General features: G+C 37.6%; 1 protein-coding gene across 1 annotated transcript in view; it reads left to right on the top strand.

Annotated features, from left to right (window-relative positions):
- The first annotated feature begins 3,582 nt into the window (after positions 1 to 3,582).
- ZDHHC17 (zinc finger DHHC-type palmitoyltransferase 17) overlaps positions 3,583 to 25,810 on the top strand; it is a 65,589-nt gene continuing 43,361 nt past the window's right edge. Inside the window, exons 1-2 of the mRNA XM_057383687.1 lie at positions 3,583 to 3,672; positions 19,848 to 19,951. Coding sequence (XP_057239670.1) covers positions 3,610 to 3,672; positions 19,848 to 19,951 — 167 coding nt within the window. The 5' untranslated portion in view covers positions 3,583 to 3,609. The remainder of the gene's footprint in view (positions 3,673 to 19,847; positions 19,952 to 25,810) is intronic.

Below are 25,810 nucleotides of genomic sequence, written 5' to 3'. Positions count from 1 at the left end.
AAAAGAGGTTTAGTTGCTCAGGCTTCACTCATACCCACACAACTGTCAGAGCCCTGAAATACTGTAACAGAAGCAGTGCCTGCAGCTACAGGAAGCACTGTATTGAACAATTTCACCATCTGATTTCTGTTATCAATCATGTACATCTAATATTCTCTTAATGCACTTGCTTTGAGAGCATTTTCACCTGGGTTATATATTTAAAGACAAATTATGTGGAGCTATCATGCAAACTCACAGGCTTTCAGTCACCCAAACTGGTCCAAACTGTGAGAAGTGGATGCTCTCCATGTAGGAGTGAATGCAGAGAGAAATCAGAGACTTGTATAAACCCATGCAGAATTACATGTTTTATACATTCATTTTGGTATACACATTTAGATAGGTGGGTGTCATTTCCAACACATAAAGCACAAGGCTCAAACAGTAACATGGTTAGAAAATGAGGCATAGATAATTATTCACAGCCCCTCTGCAAACATGCTCAGAGAATAGGAACATGACATGGCTTTTCCAGATATTTTACCCCTCAACAGTGAAGAAAGTTTTTGAGGTCACTATGCAAGTGAAAATTTTAGAGACACCTCAGTATAGTGGCAAATCCATCTCATGATCCATTAATTAGAATATGATTAATCCAAACTATCTAYGAACAGTGAAGGATATGTGCAGCTCTTCTAAAAATATATATATTCTTGTAGGGGTAGGACTCTTTTGACTTACTACCTATTTTTGTACTCAGATGTTCCAATACTTCACTTTAAGTTTTGGCCTGCCACAAGAATAAACATTTAGCTTTACTGGCCATATTTTGTTGCAAAGGTAAACATTGTTGCTCACACTTTTAGTTGTTTTCAGYGTTAATAGCGTAATACAAAGCGAGTATTAAGACATGTATGTTAAATGTCTTTTATTTCACTGTCACATTTCACAATTTAGCAGAAGATAGACGCTAAAAAAGCTGCACAGTCATGCCTAGTACTGAACCATGTGTACAGATGTGTATTCTATAAATACATTTTGTCTGTGCCAAAGGGGTTTTTGTTTCCTAATAACTTGTTACAGAAGCTAAAATTCATATTGCAGAATAGAGTCTTGTAAAACTTGGTGCTACCTATTAGCCAGTTTGTTTTTCAGTTTGCCTGAAAATTAAAGGGTATCCAGACCTCATGCCCCTTTTCATAGCGATTAACATAAAGCAATTAACATAAAGCAAAACAAAGGGAAGAAAATCTCTGTCTGTGGAACTGGTGAGTTGTTCTTCTTTTATGAGAATAGAACCTAAAATAATTTTCTGTTGTGTGTGGTGTTTAACCAATATTATAGACCTGTGCCTATTGCATGCCTAGTTAAGTAGAACTGGATAAAACCTCTTTGGTCAATACGGAGAGCACTTCACACATCAGCTATGGGCCATTCAAATTCAATMCCACGGAAGAATATTTCCTGCCATTGATCAACAATAATTCCTGGCATATACAAGGCATCTCTAATCAGAGASATAAAATTGTGCTGCAACGATAATAAATTCCCAGAGTACCCTCATGAATAAGACTACAAACTTTTTGATTTACAAGTGAGCAAAGTAAATCATAGAGAAGTGAAATAATTGTTCAAGGTCAGATGATAGTGATTTTTTTGGCAGAGTCCAGGAAAAGCATCAAACCTGACAGCCTTTTAGATTTGTGGGAAATAGGAGTAAATTTTGTTAGAGTAGCTGATTGTTGGGTTTGCATTCGCTTACTTGGCACAGATGATAACTTCAATGCGATGACAATGCAAAACAATGAAGAATCATGTTTCCATGCGACCATGTGGGATTTCATATCCATTAGGAAAGGACAAGCAAGGCTTGAAGTGTGGAAAACTTTTTCAACTTCTGAATCACTGCTAGCTTTTGAATGAGGAGCTCTACTGCAGAGGCACAGTAGCACAATCCTGTATTCTGGTTCTGCTGTTACTTACTGGGAAAAGGGACACTTGTTCTGAAGAAAGGTAGAATAGGCTGCACATGAATTATATTCACTGATGAGGCTCCAGTTTAAACAGCAAAAAATCTCTGTACATTTGTATCTGGGAACAGAATTCGTTTCAAAATGTGTAGACCTGTGAAGAACAGGCTATAAATACCTAGACAGATATCAGCATATGTGTTTACAATCCAGTTCAGAGACATGGGATGAAGTTTAACTTCTTCAGAGTTGCAAGGAAAAATAATCTGCATAGTAAAAATACTATAAAGATTTTTGGTTATTTTATCACCCTTGCTTTTATTATAAATAGGAGTGATGAACTACCATGATTGATAGGATTTCTATTTCTGGTGTTTGCAGGGGGTTGAAAACCATCTTCCTCATGCAAATCAAATTGCAAATTATATCTAAGCTCTAGTACATTTAATAATATAGACAGTTAAAAAAGGATTTTCTCCTGTATAGTGTCTTGTTCTGCTCTTTCGGTTCTTATGGTTTCAAATATGTGCTTTGAGACCTGTTTCACTCCCCCAGTTTCTAAATCTTATGTCATTCTTCACAATTTTGTATTTAAATTGAGCAAAAAGGACATCTAGGGTTTAACATTTTAATAATGCTGCAGTCAGATTTTATTAGCGCTTCTCTGTTACATTTTGCATGAGATAGGAAAGAGTAATGAAGAGAGTATCATTGTAGGGTTTTAGGCTTATGAGCTTAATGTATTATGATACAACAAAATGTATTATCTAAAAGTCCCTTTTCTCACAAAAGCAAATGAGAGCACCATAGATATAGCAATACAAAGCATCAGTCAAAACAGCAATAACATTCTGTAATTGCAAAACCATTTTTTATTAAAATGTAATTTATTTAAAAAAAAAAAAAAAGAAGAAATAAAGAGCTTTAGGATTCCCAGTCTTGGCTGTATGCGTATTACACAGCCTGTGAGAACACAAATGACCAGCTAAACAGAATCAAGCCTATTTTGAAACTTGCCCCTGAATCCACAGCACATACTCTGCCATCTGGGCACTAGGTTTGTGTTGGGATGTGAGGAACCACCGGCCCGGTAAGGCAGAATGGTTAGAAGGAATTGCTTCTTCAGGAAGTCCTCAGGACTGCTGGGGGCTTTCAAACATCCTTGCTGCTGAGAGMAAAAAACTTTATTGAAAACCCTCTTGCTTTCTTCCCATGCCCTCTTTGCCACCTGGCAAGCGTGAAGATAACTCCCAAGGAAAAATGGACAGACATTGCTTAGTCTGGAACCAAATCTACATTAAATCTAGAAGGGGAAGGGCTCTCTTTACGCTCACATTCCAGCTTGTAATGAACTTAATTAGGCTGAGCATCTCCGCAAAACTAAGCTATACTAAATATTGATTCCAGGCGAACGGATACTGGTATCTCCAAACATATGGGGCGTGTATATACATATACGCATATACCATATGTAAAACATGGTATGTGTATGTGTATATATATATATTTTTTTTTTTTTTTAATAACCATACCCACAGCTATCCCTACACTGCCATGTCCCTCCCGCGCGCGGGCCCCGAGGGGCAGCGGCGGCGAGCGGGGGCGCCGAGGGCGCGCGCACTACCCGGCATGCAGCGGGCGCGGGGCTCGCAGGAAGATGGCGGCGCCGCTGGAGGAGTACGAGAAGGAGGCGGGCTGCGTCCCCATCCTGCACCCGGAGGTGCGAGCGGCCCGCCGGGCCGGGAGCGGGAGCGGGGCTCGGGACGTGGGACGGGGGGGAAGGGGGCAGGGAGGGACGGGCGGGGAGGCGGGTGCGGGTGGCGGGGAGCGGTGCAGGGTCCGCCGCCGGCCCTCCCGTGCGCCGTCGCCGGCGGTCCCGCCCGCCCCCGAGCTGCGGGGCGAAGCAGAGGCGGGGGCAGAGGCCCCCCGGGTGGTGTCGCCGCACCGGTCCCTGAGCGGCAGCGCTCGGTGCCCGCCCCGGCCCAGCAGCCTGGGAGGCGAAGGAATAAATGTTTCCCCTTGGGTTTGGGTTGCACTGGTTTGCAGGTCGCCCGCAGGCTGGAGTCTGGCCCCATCCAGCCCAGCTCTCGCCGTGTGTGGTGTGGGCTTATTTTGAGAGCAAGCCGTCTGTTTTTTCCAGTGTGTTGGCGGTGGGAGGAATGTTTACAGGTAACATGTAGAGGTCGTTTCGTGCCATTTTTTTTTACCCTTCTATTGTGCCGCCCACCTTTGTCAGCAGCATGTGTGCGTTCTTGAGGACTCATATGATTGTTTTGAAATGTATTATGAATAGTTTAGAACAGCTTTTACGTGTGGACTAGTCACCTGATACGTTAAGGACTGTAAGAATTGATTTTTCAGCCTACAAAATAGATAAGTGCATATGTCAGCCTCCAGGTTTTTCTAAACAGATGGTATCTTTTTCCTTAAACTGCATTTTCAAAGATTCTTTGTTTGTTTGATGACTGAAGAGACTCTGTAGGCCTCTATAAGTGGTCGAGTACCTTACCTACTCTACCTCTATAAACGGTGCTGTTGACTTTAGAAAAGATCAGTTTCTTCTGAAGGGTAATTAGCAAAGCAGTAAACCCCAATAAAGTGTCTTGATTTTTTGTYTGTTTTGGGTTTTTTTTTGTTATTTTCGGGATTTATTTTAAGTGATGCGTGTAGACTGCTGCTATACGTTTCTTCAGACCAACTGGAGTCAGACTRAATGAAGTACCCTCGGTAGCAGTGTCTCATGTTTTTCAGAAGTGACACAAGTTTTCAGTAGTGGTCCAGACTGTAGAATGTTGATATTCTCTGAAAGAAAGTGTTCTTAACTTGTGGAAACTTTAGATAGGCAGTCTAAGACTGCGAGATGGAATAAAAAAAACATTTACAGCTTGTCAGAAAACCAGTGTGTTTTAAAGATTGATGTTTGTAAAATTAACTTTGAGTAATTACTGTATAGCAAACTAAAATACCTCATTTTAAATTGGTAGTCTAGTTAGTTAATCTGATAGAATTTTATGCTGTTCCTTTGATGAATAAAGTTGAATGTGTGTACACAAGTTGGGAAAGGAAGTTAATATATATTGTGTGCTGTAGCATCAACTGTAGTCTTTTAATATGCAGTAAATATCACTAGTTTGGAGGGAGCTCTGTTTGATTTTTCCAGAAATGCTGACTAGATCTTACTCACCAGATAGTGTCTACATGGATTCCAGTGAGTGTTCTCTTATTCCATAGTATCTTTGTACAGGTAAGTTTTTCATGGTGGTGGTGAGATAGACTGGCTGTTAACAGACACCTCAGAAATACTCTTTTTACAAACTTAAGGATCCTGTGCCACAGCAGAGCTGTGTTGTCACAGACTTGCCCAGTGAACAATGCAGTGGATCTGTGTTCAGTCAATTTTGAAGGTCAGGAGCCTTAATGCTCCGATTTCCACTTTTTAAGAAAATAGCATCGTGTTCTTAGGTGAGTAATGACATTGGAGCATATAATCAGTTGCAACATTTGTATAGGTATAAAACCGATGTTTTTTATAGGACTGTCAAAATCTTTACCCTTTTTTTTTTATGGGCTGTTTGTTTTGGGTATCTTTTTCAGATATTTTTACTGTGCCTTTTTTATGAGGCCTTTGCTTCTTACTGTCTTTTTGTATTGACTAGTTTGAATTACTTTCAAATTGATGGTTTGGTTTTGCTTTTTTTTTTTTTTTTTTTTTTTTTTTTTGGTTTTTTTTTTTTTTTTTTTTTTTTTTTTTTTTTTTTGAAGGGATGTGTTTGTTCCTGTATGAACTTCAAGGCTTTGCATTTTGCCATGAAATACTATTAATACAATATTAATGTTGTAGGAAAGAGGTTCTTAGGAATAGTAAAAAATTACATGCTAGTGTACAGGGTGATCTGTTAGTTTATTTATTTATGAAGGACTCAGTTTAAAGTGTTTCAGTAATTTCAGTAAGAAGAGGTAGAAACTGAATGCTTTGGGAAAGTTATGGTAGGACTGCTTTTGATGGATTTGTATGGTAKCTTGCTGACTGGGTTCTTGAGCCTCCCTTGCTCACTCCCTCATGAATGCAAGCTGAACTTAATATGACTCTTCTTTCCAAGAGAGTTTATTGTTTCTTATCAAAAGTTCAGTTTAGTATGGCAGTGTAGATCGCACTTTTTCCTTCCAGTTGTAAGATTACTAGTGAAACAACAAAGCTTATGAAGAAAATTTTGGTGGTAAAGTACAACAAATAACATTAATTGCTCTTGTAATACTTGTAGAATGATGTTATAGTCATATATGATGTGATAAAAGCTTGGAGACCTGCTGGCTAACTAATACATCTTGGAAATAATTGTTAGAGAGGATTATTCTTGAACATCATTGTTCCTAAAAGTCTTGGAGGAGTTACTCTACTAGACTCAGATTTTTTCATTAATGATGTGGAAGTAATATCAGAATCGTCATTTATAAAACTAGCAGATGAACAAGATGGGTAGGTGCTAAGCAGGGAGGATAGAACTGTACAAAACCATCTAAAATTCACGTGAAGTTATGCTGGTAAAGCAAGGCATGCCTTAGTGCAGCTATATTCAAAGTAGTGCATGGAAGATAAGGTACATAGGTGTGGGATTGTATCCCCAAAGTTGTTGACTGATAGGATACACATATGAACAAGCAGTTCAGCAGAAGTTCCCAGTATAATGCTTTATTTAAAAATATATAAGAACAAGGAGGTGATTTTTGGCTGAACAYGTGGTAATGCTAATGATGAAGTTTTGTCTTTAAAAATTATTCTTAAATGTTGAAGAGTATGGGAAAGAAAAGTTTTTTCAATAATGCTGTATAGTAAAAGGCCTGCAAAACCCTGTTCACATCTGAACAAAGGAGAAGTATCTTTTTTTCCCCATGTGACTATTTTCTTACTGAAATCCAGTGCTTTATTCAGTTTATACTTAACAAGATGCAGTGACTGGGAAGTGATGTTGAATGGGATCACATTGAAAAGCACGAATAGTAAATGCTGAGGGTGACCAATTGTAACGAAGGAAGGAGGGCAGTGGTGGATTATCCAGTTCTTGATGTTTTCAGCTGGAGTTTAGATACCTTTCTAGAGACCAAACTCAAATATTTTAATTCCACAAATGGATAACTGAACAGTGTTTTGAAAAGGTGAATACAGAGGAGTGTAGACTGTGTTGGAGTAACTGATTAATATACATAAATTCTTCACCAGGATTGGGAAGTGCATGGCTGACCAAAGGGGGAGCCCTGTGACTGTAGGTCTTGGAGTGGATGTGGCATCCTACAGTATGATATAATAGGTCCGTTATGAAGGATGCAGAACACCCTAAGATGGCAGAGTAACACTGGATTAAGTAGTCCCTGATGGTTTGTTTCCTTTTCCCAGTGTTTAAGTTTCTGGTGGCAGAATGTCAAGCTCCTCTTCCTTTTATACAGGGTAAACTCTGGTATGGGAATGCTCTGCTCATGCTGATTATGTTTGTTATCCTTTGATTAAATTATTTTAATATGCCAGCAGACCTGACTTTAAGTTCTTTGGATCTTCTAAACAAGAGTGAATTCCTGACTATTCTGTGGCAGGTGATGATAGGGTTGGACATTTAATTCTGAAATTCAAGGGGCGGGGAGGCTGTAGAATTTTAGAAAATGGGATTATTCTTATAAAGCTCCATTATATTTGAAAAATACCCTAGATGTCTGCCCAATATGGCCCTAAGTGCCAAAGGTATTCCAGCTGTTAAGGGCTACATTTCTTCCTAAATGCTAAGAACTATTACTGAGGAGGAAGATCTGGTTTGTTATTTCAGTGTAATGCATTTACCAGTGTCAGGTGATGTGGGATATATTTGAGAAAGATGGACTTACTGTGTTGTTTAGTCAGGATTGCTCCAGGGACTAGTCGTGCATTTGTGAGCTCATTCAAAGATCAGGTATCACTTGTTATACTGTTTAAAAAGGAGAGCATAACTGTCAAGTCTCAAAGTAGCATACCTGGTGTTGAAGGTTGAGCCTTGCTTTGTGTATCTTGGGTAACTTAAGAGGTTGAGGGTGGAGAGGATTGCAGATCTAATCCAACTTGTAGTGCAGGCTGAAGTTACTTTAATTCTTTTTATTGCCAGAATACTAATTATAAAGTGAAAAAGAAAATAAACAAAATCCTACAGTAATAGGTCATATTGCATAGCTGGGAACGTTGCCCTCAAATTTAATTAGTCTGTTTAAGACTTAAACATGTTTCTAGTCTGAATTTAATTTGTTTCTGTTCATTACATCTTGAAAGATATCTATCCAAATATAGGTCTGTCTGTATTTATTTAACATGCTGATGATTACCAGATCCCTACACTACTGTTACAGTCTGCAGTTCTCCTGACCCTTTTGAATCTCTCATTCATTCATTCTTTCAGTGTCATCATGGCTTTGCTGTCAGTGCAGTAGCTGTTGCACGAACTTGGGAACAGAGCACAATTCTGGCAGTCACACAGTTATGATAGTAAACACCCTTTGGATGCCCCATCAGGAGGAAGTGTTCAAGGCCAGGCTGGATGGGGCTYTGAGCTCTTTTGAAAGGTGTCCTTCCTCACGGTAGAGGGGTTTGAGCTAGATAAACTTCAAGGTCCCTTCCAAACAAGGCCATTCTAAGATTCCTACTCATCATTCCCCATACATGTATTTGTACTGGTCTTGTTGGGAACTTCTTTACACTGGAAACTTGTACCCAGATAATGACCGTTGGTTTGAGGTAATTTCTAGGATGGGTCTTCATTTTAGATAGGACTTTGTTTTTGTTTATAATTAAAAAAAAAACCCTATTGTGTCCTGTCCCAGCATTCTCCAAATTGCCTGAGAAAGAGAGTGTTACTTATTCCCCCTTCTCTCTCTCCACACACTCCCTGCCCTCTCTGCCCTCCCTCCCCATTAAGACTTACCTCTAACTTTTGTTTTCTTTGAGGTTGCAGGCAGTGGTGAAATAGGGTGGGGTCAAGGTACAGGCTCTGAAGTATGCTTAGTGTTTTCATATTGACACTTCCCTGGGGTTATAAAAATGGGAGCTACTAAAAAAGACCAAGAGAGGGTTTTTTTTAGCATAGTCTTTAACTAGGAGAGTATGTATAATAGTCACAAAGCAAATCATGAGAATGAAGCTTGCTCACCTGTAGTTTTTAATACATGCAAGATAGACCCCATTAACTTTTATGATATTCTAATTTCTTAATCAAAACATCAGACAATACTAACCCAAGCACTTGGGACTTTAGCTGTGTTTAGCCATTGCTACTGCTTTATCAAGTGCAAGTGGCAGGTTTGATTTTCTGTGAAGCCATGGTGCTAGTCTGCTGCGTTAATAGTATTTGCTTTTTTGTCAGTTCTATATCAAAACCTGGAAAAGCCAGCAATAACTTGAAATGGTAACCATTTATGATCCATATCATCTTGTATCCAAACTGCAGGATTTTCTTGTGACTTAATGAAAAGTAATATTCACACCTTTTGGACTACTAACCTAAACAACGAGAAAGCATTTTATTGTGGCAATTTTAATTTTTCTGGCCAGACTGTTTTTGTTCTGCACTTACTGAACAGTTTCAAATTTTGTACATTTGTGTTTTTATTGACAGTTTTATCATTCTTACTTTGTAATCTTGACGACTTTTGTTAATGTCTTTTATTGTTAGGGTGGTGCTTGCCCTTTCTGGGGTAGGGATGTATTGTATCCTTTTAATAGCATTTCAGTTTTTGTAGTGTTTTTCTGATTTTTTTATGGCCATAGTCAGTGCTTCTTTTGCCATTCTTACAAGATATTTCTTTACAGTTGTTCTCACTTCCTTTGTAAATAGTGCAGTTTTTCACCACTCTGGTCTTTTTCTCTGTGGTAAAATTGTGGCTTCTTGGGCATCTGGTAAAACACTTAAACTAGTTTTCAACTATTTAGAACTTTTGTTCTACATATTTTCTTCAGATTTGGGCAGTAATTGATTTTGAAGTTAAAAATTTGGTTCAAGATAGACCCTCTTAAAGCATAAGTTGTAAATGKCTGATTTGACTCAAAGTTGTTCGATTTGCCTTTGTTAAGCACAGGCCTTATTTTTCTCCGATTTCACAGATTAGTCTTTCAGCAGCATTTGTTTCACTGTGTTTGCCTGTTTGCATAGGAAAGTAATGAGACTTTATGAATGTGGAAGAAGGTTTACAGAATTCAGGAGTGAAATGTTTGTTTGCTGTTTGCTTGAACACTGAACAATATTGCTATTGATACTGACATGTTTAGATAGGAGCAGCTTTAGTAATTGATATTTCAGCATGCACACTGTCCTCTGTCATGCCCAGTACATGGTGTAACATTAGACTGCAATTTGTCTTGTGCAATTTTAAAATCTAGTAATTTCTTCCTACGCTTGTAGGATGCCTTGAGCTATGCAGAAGTTTTTCCTTGATTATCTTTATAAGGGAGGAGGTACCAAAAATGGAGGGTAATGGTAATGCTGTGGTCAGAATTTGGAAAGCTGCTCAAGATCAGGAGAAGATGGCTCAAGAAGGAGGGAGCACATTAGCAAGAGAGGGAGGACATCAAATTGTGCTTTGGRAACACTTGCATTGCTGGCTCTGAAGGATGTGATTTTTAAAATGGATTTTAAGCTGGTTTCGAACCATGGTGGAACCCAAACACAGYCCCTTACCCTTCTTGGAATGAGCTCTAACAATTGTGAGCCCAATAGGTGACTTGGGGTGGTACCTGCTTGGTGAGTCTGTGTCCTGATCTGACAACATTACTGTCCTGTTGTGAGAATGGGTAAGAGGTAATGCAGACAGTGCAGCCAGGACCAGGAGTCAGGTGACCTCATGGCAGGTCACTTTTAGCTTGTCTATAGCTGATTGTGAAACCTACCTTTAAATGCTTCCAGCTGCACTCATGTGCCACTGATGCTTGTCTGGTCCCAAGATAAGCCAGTTTAGGGAAGTAAATCGGTAGAAAGTGCATCCAGTAAAAAAACCACTGTGAATAACTTTCAGTAAGCCTACTCATGGAAGGATCAAGTGGAGTAAAATACTGACAGAAGGTAGATGGTGATCTGGCAGTCCTGGTTTGGAAAGTGAGGAGTTGGATAGAATGGGACCATTCTGAATGTTAGACCACGGATTAACTAAATTGTCTCATTTGCTGCAGAAGACTGACTATCAGTGTTACCAGAAGCACCTTTCATGCAGTTCTTTTTGTGGTGGGTTCATCATAACCAGCCTGTGTTCATTATGAGTAGGAATGAGATTTTGCTCTCCCGGCTGTTCTGAAGCTCCAGTGGTTGCTTCAAGGTTGGGATGGGAATGGTAAATTGAAATTCTTTTGTAAGGATTGAGCACAACTTGTACTAACTTTATTTCTGTATCTGCCAAGGAGAAAAGAGCATTCGTGGCTAGGCTGACTGGTCATTCTGTCGTGCAATTGCTGGTGCTCTAATTCTTGACGAATGGCAAAAATCGTTGTCTTTGAAAAATAATTTTCTGAATATCCTTTTCTGTGAATTTTAAAAAGAGAACTGTTTTTTAAGTAGCTGAATATCAGGATTGAGCAAGATACGTACTTGGGTAGCTTTTTGAAGTTTAGCACTTTAAATAGTGAAATTTGTAAATAGTTTTACATTAATCTCATGACTGACTCCTAGTGCTAGGTCTTTCAGGATTTTTTTTTTTACGCTGATGAGTCTGTAAGCTCATGTATTGTGAGACCTAGRCCTATGTAAATCACTTGGGAAAAGAATAGTTTCATTTTTGCTGAAACCCTGAGATTTTTGGCTGAGAACACAATACAATACTCCTTGAAAAGAAAGCAAAAAAGATAAATGTACATGTTAATGTAAGTTGCTGACTAAACACAAGCTTTATAGTGAGCTTTATATTATAGCATTTAAAGCTTTTAATTTCTTTAACCTTTACAAATGCTAGTAAATATGGCTCTTTTAAACAGCACTTGTTTTTGATGCTGCATGTGTAAATACAAAGCCTTTTGAAAAGCGTATTTGTGATGGTATGGCTTCCTAAAGTATAACACTGTTCAATTTAGGAGCATCTCCCAGGAAATTACTAGAAAGCAGTTGACTGGTTGTGGGTGCTTGTTTTGAAGAAATATAACTTCCTCATTATCAGCTGTGCTTTAAATCACATGAGCTCTGASCTCTGCATAGAGTGGTTGGATTAAAGGCTCTAGTTGAGCATCTCTAACTTGTTATGTAAAAAATTAGGTCTGTGTTGGACAGTATGCAGGATTATGCTCTCTGTGATGGCTGACTTGCTTGTGGGAGGAAATCTGTGGCAGGAAAAGGACCGCTTTAAGGTGTTTGAGATGTGGCTTTTCTCAGGCTATTTAACTGCTTTTTAAAGGAAGCATTTTAAACTTGAACTATAGATGTCTTTAAAAAAGTTGGAGTATTAGGTACGGATATATTTCCATTGGTTATGTATTCTACAGTGAGCTTCTTTAGGAATTTTCATAAATGCATCTTTTCTTTTAAATGTGTCAAAAAACTGTGCAAATAGACCAAAAATTTAGGAGGTAAACCAAACAGATGTCACAAAATGCAATAAAATGTAAAAAGTAATGGAAAACAGTAACAGAAAGACCATCAAATGGAAGTTTATTTTGTCATGTCATACTCATTTTGTGTAATTTAATGCTTTAATAGGGGTAGGGGCAATCCTAGTATAAACGGTTAAGGATCAGTGTAGGGCAAGTCTGATGGTATATATTTGCAAGCCAAACACTGGACTTTTTCTTAATCCACAGTTTGATCAGTTAATAAATAAAGAGGTATTGCATGCCTTTTTTTTTTTTTTTCCCCCATGGAGAGTGTTGTCTGGTTTAGGTGGAAATAATTTACCATGGGTTAGCTAAACTGAAGGTGTGGATGAATCATCCCAGTTTGGGCAATCAAACTCATAGGTGCTGAGCACTCTGGCTCTTTAAAGTGATGAACCCACATAGCCCTACAGAATTCTTAATTTTCYGGGCTTTGTGTGAATATGGGAAGGTCAGAGTGCTCCCACGTGATGACAGTCAACCAGTTAGATTAGCTGTTGCAGCAGTAAATTTTGGGAGAAACTGGTTTCTAGAGAAGAAAAAGCTACTCTTCTTATGCCTGTAACAAATTAAATGTTTTCTGTAAAATTGTGCCATTTTAGCCTCTGTTTCTGTGACTTTCTGTGTTGCAGAATTAGGGGAAGTAAAGTTACCATAAGCTTTAGAAGAGAATCTTTCATGAAATGTATTAAAATACCAGCAATGTGTCATTTTTGTGGTTGTTGTTTGCGATTGATTGATTTACTTATGTTTATTTTGTGAGCTAGTTCATGAGTGGCTGCTCTTCATGTATATTAAGAAATGGAGGCAAGAGCATACAATAYTTTATGGAAGGTAATGCTTTTATTTCTAAGTCTTTATTTTTCTTTAAGTCTCAGTTGTCTTGGTCACCATTCAGAATTTTAGTATCTGATTTTGATCATGGTATCGCTTCCTTTTAGCAACATTGCATAGCGTTAAAGGAAAAGCAATCCTAGCCATCTGTTAATGCCTACCAGAGCCATGTGTGGCAGCTGTAAGCAGCAGTTCTTTCCTCCCTTCCTTATGTCCGAGCAGGCATATTGACCTATTCATATCCTTCTGCTGTGTATAATTGTGAATTATGAAATTGCCATCTCAGAATAACTCAGTGTTGGTCATCTTATTCTTTCATGCATAACTTCTTCTTTTTTCTGTAAATACTATTCTCAGAATCCTTCTTAAGTGTATTTTGTTTAGGCTTTTTTACTGGAAAAGAGGAATTTGAGGGAAATGAGCATAACTTTATTTGTGTGTTTCGTTATAAGAACTGATTTGGAATGCCGATATTAGCACATCTTCCAAGAATAAATGCTTTTTCCCCCTCCTATCCCCTGCACTTCATGCTTTTTCCTTTGGAGTTATATTTTGTAKTTTGTATTATCTTCTCTTTCCCCATCTTACTGGTCCTGTTTTCTAGAGGAGTTTTTTTCTTTCATGTTGTTTCTTTTTTTTTCCAAAAATGTCTTTTTTGTTGCTGTTTTCAAAACATTATTCTCTTTTTTTTTTCCTACACTGCATTACTTGCGCATCTGTGCAAGCAGTCTGCACATTTTGTGACTAATGAGTAATGACAAAATAGTCACAGATGCATTTGAGTGATTAGGGCCTTTTCAAAGGATAGCCAATGAAGTGGGAAGCTTATCTAGAAGTGATCTTTGATAGTAGTGGGCGAGTCAAATTTGACTCTTACATATAAGCAACGTTTATCTTTCTTGCAACCTTCTAAGCCAACCAACTCTAGCAATTTCTAAGCAGAATATTTTTCTTCAGTGTATCAGCCCAATTTCCTGGATATTTAAAAACTGTAGTGTATTGTTCCGTGATTACTTAGTCAAATTAACAATTAGCAGAAATGTTCCTGCTGAAATGTYCCTGCTACCTTCTGTTGACTTGCTTTCCCTCTGACAGGGGCTGTGGAGCCTGTATTTTTACAGGAGAAACAGGTTCAACTCTCTGTCCTAGTAAAAGATGGAGTTTTTACTGTTTCTTGTTGATCCCCTCTGCCCCTTTCCTCTAATGAGTGGAGTGGGCGCTGTGTGACCACAGCCCTGAGCACCAAAGGTGGCTTGAGTTAGGCAGCAGGAGCATGGAGCCAAGAGTAGTGGGAAGAGTGGGCAGAGGAATGATCTTTCTTTTTTAGCAAAGGTAAGATACAATTTAGGCTCAAGTCCTGCTTGGAAATGGCTTCTTGAAACAGGATGAAATAACTAGAGAAGTAGTGTTTGCATCTCATTTCTTTTGAATCAGTGACATTAGGCCTCTTCTCTGCTACCTTATTTGTTTTCTTTACACTCAGCGGGGAAGAGCCATTGTTACTAAAGATCAAACTAGCGAAAAACAAATGCACTGGGGTTTCAATTAGTTTTTCATCTTTTAATTGGCTGTTAGGGTTTTTTAACAGTGGATCATAATTGAAAAATTAAATTTTCCTGGAATAAATATTTTAATTAAAAAAGGAAAAATATTTTAACACTTGGGAAATGTTGTTAAAGCCATTTGTGAATGCAGTTTATATTTTAGGCTCAAAATGTTAGGTTGCTACTTTATTACCAATCTGTCATATCATATGTTCAAAAAAGTCATAATAGTTACAAGAATTTAAAGTATATTCCTAAAAATTCTTGTGCGGGTACGTGGTTTGAAGGCAGGTTCATTCTTTTAGGTAGGAACTTAAAAGCCAAAACTCATTATTTTTCACTTTTTAATTTTTATTTCCGTTCTTTTAATAGCAGAGGGCAGATAATTCAGGTCATTGTAGGATTTAAAAGTTGAGCTTTCTCTTCTGTCCAGCGAGTTGGAGGAAGTAATCTCTGTTTAGTGTGTTACTATTTTTTGTTAACTCCCAAAAAGAGTTGCTATCTAAATGTCCTATTTGTGATTTCTTTCTACCTTTGCTATTGATGCAGAATCACCAACAGTGGGCAAATTCCCCCCTGATGTGGCACCACTGCAGTTGGTCCTGCTAGGGCTGAGCAGGCTGTGTGATGCCTGGGCACAGGCAGCTTTGTTCAGGCAGCCTGCTGTCCACTTCGAGATGTGCCTGGGCATGTTATGGCAGCATCCGATGATTGTGCCTATGCTGAAACCATTGTCTTTGGTAGTAGTGCATATAGAAGGAAGTTGTGTTTAATAATGCCAAGTTTTTAAATGGCAGTCTTTTAAATTGTTATGCTAGACATTTAGAAATGGGAAATGTGCCACCTTGAGCAGATACCTGGTTTCCATTCACTTGTTGCAGGTGTTCTAATGGCCTCCTACTTCAGGCAGTCAGTTGATTTTCTGCTATTGGTAGCCTGCCCAGTTAGTGGCAAAAAAACCTATATTGTGATCTCTAATACTAGTATTTGGTTATTTCTTTCTAAATCATTCTTTCTAGAATAACTAGGAGAAACCACTCTTCTGCAGTTAAGATACTGTGCTCTAGCCCAGAAATTTCACAACCCTGAAAAAGATTTTTTTCTATTCCTAGCTGCTACCTTGCTTTTATTTTTGCCTTGTCAGCCAAGTGCAGTGTGTAACAGCATTATTTGTACTGACTTGGTCCAAATCACCTACCACCAGGTAAATCAAGTATTACTGTGGTTCAGAAAATCCAGGTTTTCTTTTCTCCTGATTCTTGGTAGTTTTTTGACTTGGGAACCCAGAGGTTACTCTTCAGATCAGTCATAAACTAGTAGAATGGCACTTGTAGTAGCCAGCATGCAACTGTCAAGCTGCATAGATAATAATGAGTGATAAATTTTGAGTCTTAAAATTGGGAATCTCTGTCCAGGCTGCAGAGAATTGATGATATTGACTGAGAATTCAGATTTTGTATACTTTTCTGTGATTAACCGTTACAGGTTTACTTCCAAAATGAGTAGAATTGCATTCTTTTCAGGCCCACACTGGTATAGAAGTCTCTGGGGTATGATTTTGGAGGCTGTGATATTCATATAACTTTGAGGATTTTAGGAATTGTTTCAACTGTTCCTAAATGTAAAGTATAAACTCAACTCTCTTAATACTAAACCTAGGGTTCACTTTAAGTTTTTATGTGTTGTGTGTCTTTATATTAAACAAAGGCATTGTAGCTGCTCATGTATGTACTGGGAAGAAAAAAGGAAGAACTGTTTTCTACTTATGCATGGTCCCACATCAGCTGCAATCACCTCAAATGTTTATCACTTCAGCTATTTTTCATTAATGTATGCTGAAACTTTCAAATTCTTTTAAAAAGAATAGTTCAGGGATACTATCAGTACAAAAGCAATATATATATATATATATATATATATATATATTTTAAAGTTAAGAGTACTGTCTCTGGCTTTAAGTCATTAGAAAACTAGTATAGCAGAAGCTAATACCACCCTTCACTTTTTTGAATTTGCGTGATTAGTTAATACCTAAAGCTTCGTTGTATTCCCGTTAACCTTTTTGTGAAAACATTAGTATCGTAAGGCTGTCATTTCATGATTGCTCTAGGCTGACATAAATGTACACTACTTGGGAATGCTCTCTTGACTGGCTAGTGTAGGCTCAAGGGAACAGAACCTAGTTTGCATGCTTGAAGTGGTCAGGAAAATGCGGGTTAGTAAAAATATTGCTCTGTGATACACAAACATGTGACTGAAAAACAGCGAGAGCTTCTCTGTTTTTAATAATTGTTAGGTAAGAAGAGAGATTATTCCCCCTTTCAGTAGCTGTGGGAGGCTAAGAAATACATCGAACTGCTGTCTCCTCATCAAGATAAGGACAGTGAATGTGTTTTTTTTGTACAGATCTCTGCCTAGTTATGCATTAGCTTTTCAGGATCTGAGCATTACAAGTTCATATGTAAAATCCTGCTGCGGTTGTGGGATGTAGTAATGGGTTAACAGATCGTATAAATCCTACTTTTTTTCCTAATATGATGGAAAAGAAAAAAATAGATCGTGGGACAAAATAATGAAGATAGCTTTATCTTTTACTTTACTTTGTCTTTTAAATTGTAATGATCTCTGGTGTCTTTCCTAGCATCTTTTTACTCCTGGCTTCTCTGGTAGCTGGGTAAAAAAAAGATCTGGTTTAGCTTTGCCTTCTTCAGATACAAAGCAAAAGTATGTTTCTGAATCGTAAGAGGATTGTTTGTAATGTGGGGCTTGGATGACAGCAGATGCCCTGTTACATTTTTAGGTTGTCTCTCCTAGAGAGAGATGGCAAGAGAGCGACCTTCGTGCTGGGCTGGCAGTGCTTAATTGGTTCATCTAGGTAATTTTTCAGGCTTGGAAAGAAAAATTAAATGCTGCAGAATAATGTTGTAGTCAAGCTGATCACTTAGGTAGTGTGTGAAATGGAAAAACTTGTTTTTCTGAATTAAAGTCATGCATAAGAATAAGTCTGTTTTGAAGACTTGCTGCACTAGTCATCAGTGTTAACTGTGTTCTGTTTTTAAAAGTCAAAATCCTTCAATTTCTTGAAAAACTTTCTTAGTGTATAGATTTTCATAATTTTTCTAGCTATTTAAATTACTATATTCATTGCTACAAAATGTACTTAATGCATTAGAATTTCTCTTGGTTTCTTTCCTCCTGTCGGAAATAGGTATATTGTATGTAACGAGTACAAACATGCTCAATTTTTAAATTAATACTGAGAGTTTTCAGATTTGCGACTAGACTAATCTCTTGATAGTTTACTCTGAAGTTACAACTRATATCCAAAGTTTTTAGACTTGGCCTAAGTGGTATTTCAGCATGTTGCAATCTGGAAATACTTAAAATATAGTTTTCGGGTTTAAATTTTTTTTTTAGCTTCTTTAAAAGAGGTGGGTAATATATGTAATAATTTTAGAGTAGAAATGGTTGTTTTAAAATAACAACCAAGATGAGTAACATCTGGATTATGAGGGTCAGGACAGCAGTTCACTTTAACTCCCATCCAGTCAATGGAGAGCTAGTTAATGTTGTCCCAGGAAGCAAGAAAACACTTGTGAGCTTGTGGCTCACTAGCCACAGCTGGGCACAGTGAGAAGTTACTTCTCATTGTGAAAAAACTCCAACAGCTCCATTTGCAGAAATTACTGCAGAGCTGAGGTAGTGTGGGAAATAAGAAGGCCTGCTCACATTGGCAATAGGAACCCCAGCGCTTATGTATCTCTTAGTCACTTAAGCTAACAGGGCAACAGAAGCTTCTAGGGAAAGGTAGGTGATTTATCACTGTGAATCCTTGTTAAGGTTAGGTGCCCTACATGATGATTGTCTTAACTAATTTATCTTTATTTTTAAAAAAAATTAAGCATCTGTCTAGTATACATGCTCATTTCACTAACTGGAAGCTGGAATTGTTTAATTAAACACCTTTCATAAGGTGTTTTAAAGTTTTCCAGGTTTAGATTAAAGATAAAAATTTTTCTCATAGAAGCATATGTTGGGAAAAACTAACATTACATTCTAATGAAACCAACTGAAATGCATTTTTAGAACTTCCAGAGAGCTTGCTACTTTTTTTTTTTTGCTTTCTTACCCCTGTTGCAGTTTTAATGATTTTTTACGTAGCTTGCTGAACTGCATGGCTGATGCACAGAGGCAATCAGCTATAGTATCTGAAACCCATAAAAAATTGTTTATATGATGTATAGAATTAATTATTCCATTTCATCTTGCTGAGCTTTCATGTGTTTTTAAAGAAAAATGGTGTATTGTTGCCCTCATGATACAGTGAATATAGATTTCACCAAGGGAAGTATTGAACCTGGAAGTGTTGCCCTTCATCAACATAATCAAGTTAGGGAGCTGTATCTGTGAAGAACATGCCATGGTCATGCCATTTATTTTTGAGACCCGCAGGTTAAACATACACAGATAACCTCTAAAGGAATTGAAGAATCAATAAAGTATTAATCATTCCCAGTTATTTGTTTTCTCGAAGGTATTTGACTATGCTATTCAAAATGCAATGTTTATTTGTAGTAACAGAGTGAGACTTTGTCAATTTGCGGCAAATAGCTTTTCTAGTTATGTTATGTTGCAGTTATAAAAGTAAAGGGCAGCAAATTAAAAAATAAAATCCCAAGCCCGGTACTAACTGAAGAAATTTGCTAGTGTCGGATTTGTCAGAATGCTRCCATTGCAAATTGTGTCTTCTGTAAAGTGTTTGAAAACTATACTGGGGAGTATGGTGGCCTGCTTTCCAAAATGCAGAAATATACCACCCTTACATGAAGGTAATTTTATAGTACATTGAATTGGGTACTGCTTTTGGTTTTGCTTATAAATTTTTTTTTCCTCAGAAACTTGCTGATTTGTGTGTTCTAAAAGTAAGTTTGTCTTTTTTAGGAAATAAAACCTCAAAGCCATTACAACCATGGATACAGTGAATCTCTTGGACGGAAAAGTCACATTGATGATTACAGCACTTGGGACATTGTCAAAGCCACACAGTAAGTCTATTTTTGAATATTAGATTTGTCTTACTGTGCCGGTTAGAAACAGTACAATGGGTTGTTTTACTTGATTGAATTGGAAGGTAAACTGTATTTGTCAATAAAATAGCAGAAGATTTTAGACATGAACTCTACAAAATTACTGTTATGACAAATTTATGATAATTGTATGAAAAAATATGGGAGGAATTGGGGCAACTTGTAAATAAAGGTGATTGCTGGACAAATTGTTGGAAGAGAGAATGAGGTTTTTCTTCTAGTACTGATGTTTATTTTCTGCAGGTGATGATTAAGAGGTAAGCAGGCAACATTTGTATGCAAACATAGGGGTTTGATTGATTTATAGATTAGAAAGAATATGTCTGACTTTCATTATCTCTGATTCTGTAGTCTCAGTGCTGCTATGAAACTGAGTTTAGTACTAGAGGAGGATTGTAGGAGTAAATTGAGTGTAGATTTAGTTGCATTCTTAATGCAGATGAATTATACAAATTTGTTCCACAGTCCTTTAGTAGATACTAATTCACAAGAGTTTCTGGAGAGTTGTCATGACACCATTTTTTAATTTGCTATTTATTGCCATTCAGAAACCATCACCACCGTTATTTTCCTTCAATGAGCTGAAATAGTTTTGTAAGATTTGTAAATTTTTATTGTATTGTTAATRTGAATGCTTCAGCCATTACGTACCTTTCAGGGCTCTTTTTCTTCTTAAGAGAAAACTTTTCTTTCCTTTTTTTTCCTAAAAGAAACCTCCCCGAACTGAAAGCAGCTTTGCAGCTCTGCATGTGACACAGACCCAGTTTAGGCATAGGAAGTATGTACTTTCGTTCACTTTTTGTTTTGAGTTGTAAGGAGTTTGGCTTCCTGAAACCTGACTCTGCTTTTGTTGCTCTAAATACTTTACTAGTAACACTGCAAACTGTAATACTCACGTTAAGGTATTTTTAGAAATTAAAATATTGGCATTATATCAAACTAGCTGCTTCTTATACAAGTATGCAAGTATGACAACAGAAGTGGTTTTGCAAATTACCTACTTCTATTCTTGTATGCTTATTGCATGTTTGAAAACCTAAAATGCCTTTGTCCCTCTTAACCCGCGGATTTAGGCTGATCTGTGCTTTCAGCTGAATTGTTAAAATTCTTTTCTGATCTCCTTATACAATAACCAACAGGTCTGGGTTGCCRTTTCACCACAAGGACTGCCGTTTTCTATCACAGCCCTAAGGGTTAATATTGCAGGGAAGGGAGACTGTCAACATGATCAAGTTGTGGTATCCAGGCTGTACTTTCCTGACTAGAAGGAGAATTCACATTTACTAGGATTTCAAGGCCATGTATAAAATACGTATGTCATAAAGGGAAATATCTCTGAAATTTGAAGTAGAAAATAAACCCACCAAATATCATGAAACTTGCAGTAAAATAAATAAATAATGCTAATATATTAATTCAGTGTTCTTTAAAAGATGCGCTTTTTCACATTTATAGAAGCATAACCTATCACATCTATGTATAAAAAATAGGTAATCTTATCCTCTATCCTTTGTCCTCAAAAATTAATATTCACTGAGTTTAAAATCTTTGCTGATTTTCCTTACTTTTTTGTTCAGTGCTAATGTAAGTAAGATGCCACAAAAAGTTTTTGTAAAACAGGGTCACTTATCAGTCTTCTAGAGCTCTTCCCCCAAGCAGTTCAATAAGCTGAAGCAAGATGTAGTAGAATATAATAAGACTTACTTTCAGTCTCTTGGTTTGGGTGGGGCTTTTTCCAAGTCCAATTTTTCCTGTKAAAATAGTTGTATTATTGTTTCAACATACATGAAAACTGAGAGCTTAGTTCCTTAAACCTTAAAGATGATTATGAGAAAAATGCGATGAAAAAATTTAAAATACATCTGTATTTCCTATATGCTGTTTGACTGTAGAATTCTTTTTTTGTTTTTATTGACGCTAGATTACATAGAAATAAAACCATGTAAATAAAATACTTATTTTTAAGATTATGTTTTTAAGATTATATTTTTAAGATTATGTTTTTCAGAAAGGAAAAATAAAAGCTTGCAAACTCCTCACATTTTTCCATAACTATTTGTATGTTGTTTCTTATCTCACTGAACTGTTTCAGTGTTTTATCTTCTTAATCTGTGGGTTGGACATTAATTAAATTAACATGCTTATACACTAAGAGCTACAAATACAATAACTTCTTATAATCACATTAAGACTTTGTATAGAACACAGTTGTTCATCTCATTGAAAAGAGTTTATTGGCATTTGCATTTTCCCCTCATTATGCTCCTCATAATTCCTTTGTATCAAAAATAGTCAGTCTCTGTTTTTATTTTGTAGAAATTTGCTGGAGTAAAAGTCACAATATTTGATTTTAGTGTTTATTCATACAAAGAACCCTTTTCACTGACTTCATAGTGAGCATATCCAAGAGAATCTAGGTAGCTTTAAAGGTAGCACTTGTGTGGAGAGCCTGTTCAAGGCTTGGTTGAGGGATAAAGGGCCTGTGAATATTCTGGARCTGTCTGAGCCGTTGGCCATCGTTGGCCACGAGCGGCAGCTGCAGTTGACAGTTGCAGTAGGTCCCTGTCCCGTGTACCCTCGTGTCCACTAGACCTGTTGATGTATCTAATGGTACAAGGGAGTCAGCGCGTGAGACCTGTAACAGCAGAGTTGCCATAAAAGGCAATATATAGTGTTAGCAGGCGTTGATAAACGTTAAGTTACTGTTACTATCATTAGGAAAAAGTTGGATTAAACAGTTATTACCGTTAGGAAGTGTACCTATATAAGCCGTTGTTGTGCGCACAATAAATGAGAGAGTTCTGCCAGATCCAGAGGTCGTTGTGCGTCTCTCCCGTCTCCTGACAAATGGTTGCTCCGACACACTCGGCCCTTTAAAGGTGGTCTCGGCCCTTCACATTGCAGATGTTTGAGTATGTGTGTAATTTTTTGCCATCTTATATTATAGCAAAACTGGTTCATAGAAAGTCTCAACTGTGCTTTTGAAAGCCGAAGCAGGCCACTCATCTGTATTTGAAAGCAGAAGCAGGCCATTCATCTGTATTTGAAAAACTGTTTTCAAAGGAGTAGTAAAAAAATCATCCATGCATGCCTTTGGTTTTGTTCCTCTGATATTCGGAGTCCTCAGTGGAGCTCCAGGGAGGGAATTAAGTCTTGTTTAAAAAAAACGTCGTAAGTGATTTAAAAGTGAACTTTAATTTTGATACCTTGGGTACATTTACTTCTRTTGTCTGGCAGCCGTAGCCCTCTGTTGTCCAAGGCAGGAATTATAACTTTTAATAGATGTCTTGTGATGCCTTTGTTTTGTTTTGAATCTTAGAAACTCAGGAACTGAGAAGTAGCTAAAGTTCACAGGTAGAGAAGTATGTGATGGGCTGTCACAGGAGAACAAAATCTGAGACAGATTAATCCTGGCATTGTGTTCTTCAGTTCAGTTGAGCGTTAATAGGTGCTTTTGGTTGTAGGGAGTTTGATCAAATTCTGCCTTTGTTGAAAGTAAGTTAAATGACCATTATGATCTTGGGTATTAAACATTAATGATATTAACAAGTGCTTTTGTGGCATCTGGAAGATTGATTTCTTGTGCTCAAGTGTTAGGATTTCATTATCAYGAGATTAACTTTTCTGTTATTTTTRTTCAATGCAATCATTCAAAATGAAGTACCGTACATTGTGAAATAGTGCAACATAAAATATGAAATATGTTGAATCTTGCCCAGGAAAGAAATTGTTAGATACATCTTTTTTCATGACGGTATCTCATCAGTCATAGGGTAACTGATGAAAAATGGTATATATGGAATAATTAAAATTGGTAAGGGTTGGCCASAGGAATTAATGCTCCTGACTCTTTTCCTCTACTCACAGGAGAGAGTACACTGACTGTGACACAGGTACGCATCCATTGTTCCTGGTTATTTGTACTCATGGGGTTGATTGTATTGTTGAAAGTGAGATGTACCTGATCATTCTCTGGAAGGGTGGGGCTTTTTTAACCACATTAGTAGTAGGGCTGCAACTGTATGGACAATTTAGGGCTTTGGAACAGTATTTAAGAGCTGAATTTCTTTTGTCTTCCAACACTGCTGTTAATGGTTCATTGAGTTAAACCTTTCCTGTTGAAAACAAAACTGTCTTACTGTTAACACAAAAGCCTTGAGAATGTGTTAAAGGCTTTGTTAGTATTTAACCACCATCATTCATGGGAATGAGATTTCCAAAGAGGAAAAAGATCGTTTTTCTGTTGATTTGAGTTACAATGATAGCAAAATGAGGGAATGAGCTCCTGGCTTACCTACTCTTGGTTGGCATGGTGATGTACTCACTGTAGAGAGATTCCTTCCTATTATTGTGGCCAAATTTAATGTTAATCGTGCTGCAAAGCTGGCATTGTCTATTTTCAAGCGTCTATGTGTTTATAGACAAAAGAATAGAAAATGATTACATATTTAAAATGCAGAAGGCAGTAGGGTACTGGTTTTCAATGTATTAAGGTCAGAATACCTTTAACCTGCAATGACAAATAAAATGTTACAGGTTAGTTACTGAATGGCATACAGACTGTGGTAGCAAAATGAACTTGCACAGTGGTATTTTTGCCCTGGACTAATCCCATTTCTTTCAGAGCAAGGCAAGCTCARTAATATGTTTTAATTATGCTCAGCATTGATGTTTACAGCATCACCCTCTAGAATTCACTGAGATGCTGAATATTTGTAGATTCATCTATCAGTGTCCTGTGAGGATTTGAATCTTTCTCTCCATTACTCTTGAAGGGCATAGAGCCCTTTATAACAACATTACAAGCATGATTATGCTGAGTGTCTGAAATAGGTGACTTTGTCATTTTCTAACCAAACAGTGTGTCATTGAACCTTTGGAGAAGGCAAGGTGAAGTCAGCTGCAGCAAATTGATGGAAGAGGACTGTGGGTTGTATGTGAGAGAAGAATGCTGCTGCTCTGGGACAGTGCTTGAGAAACCATAACTGCAGCAGATTCAGTGGTTTATTTGATTGAAGAGAGCCTGCTGTTACCAGGAAGAGGAGCAAATTGTTGTAAATTCCTACCTTTTTTTGCCAGGCAGATTTAGTCTGTCAAGATCCCTAAGTCCTCTTGTGAGAATTTAGTAAATTGAAGATTCATTAAATTATCCTTTGTCTGCTACATCTGTAGTAATTAGTTATTGGTGAGTTCAAGATATCAAAAATAAATTGCTAGGAAGAGACAAACTGAAGGCGACTTAAGTTAAAAAATTGCTGTATACCTCATTCTCAGTATCACTTTTGGGAAAAGCTTTGTTTTCCTTTAAAGGCTCTTCTGATATATTGCAGAATTTCATGTTCTGTGGCCAAGGAGTATCATGTATTGTGACTTGCAGTTTGCCTTTTAGTGGGGGGAATGTGAAATCTGTGATGCTAAACCCAAAGAAGGAATCCGTTCCTACTCTTCCTTCTTGTGTCTGAAGCCATGCAGGAGTCTTTGCCCAGGGGTGAATTCACCGCAGCATGGGGGTGAATTATAGAAGGAGGTACTTGTAAGCATCATGGGGGTGTAATTGGAGCATTCTGTGGGCACTTTTGCAGGGACACTGGCAACAGCATCCTGCCTCAGTGGGCTGCAGGGTCACTTGTGACAACTTTCCTTTGTTTTCATACCTCTTAAACCAAGTTCTTCAGAAAGTAGCATCACATATTCTGTAAGACCTAAGTTTCGCTTATAATAAAATAAAGAATTCAACAAACAACCCCTCCAACCCCCTCCCTCCATAAACCCGCAAAAAATAATCACCCCTCTGTCTCCTTCCCCCAAGACTGTCAC

The sequence above is a fragment of the Malurus melanocephalus genome, unplaced genomic scaffold, assembly GCF_030028575.1.
Source record: "Malurus melanocephalus ecotype Western Australia unplaced genomic scaffold, MMel_1.1 scaffold_653, whole genome shotgun sequence".
NCBI lineage: Eukaryota > Metazoa > Chordata > Aves > Passeriformes > Maluridae > Malurus > Malurus melanocephalus.
The sequence above is the reverse complement of the archived record's forward strand: the minus strand, read 5'-3'. Positions and strand labels throughout refer to the sequence as shown.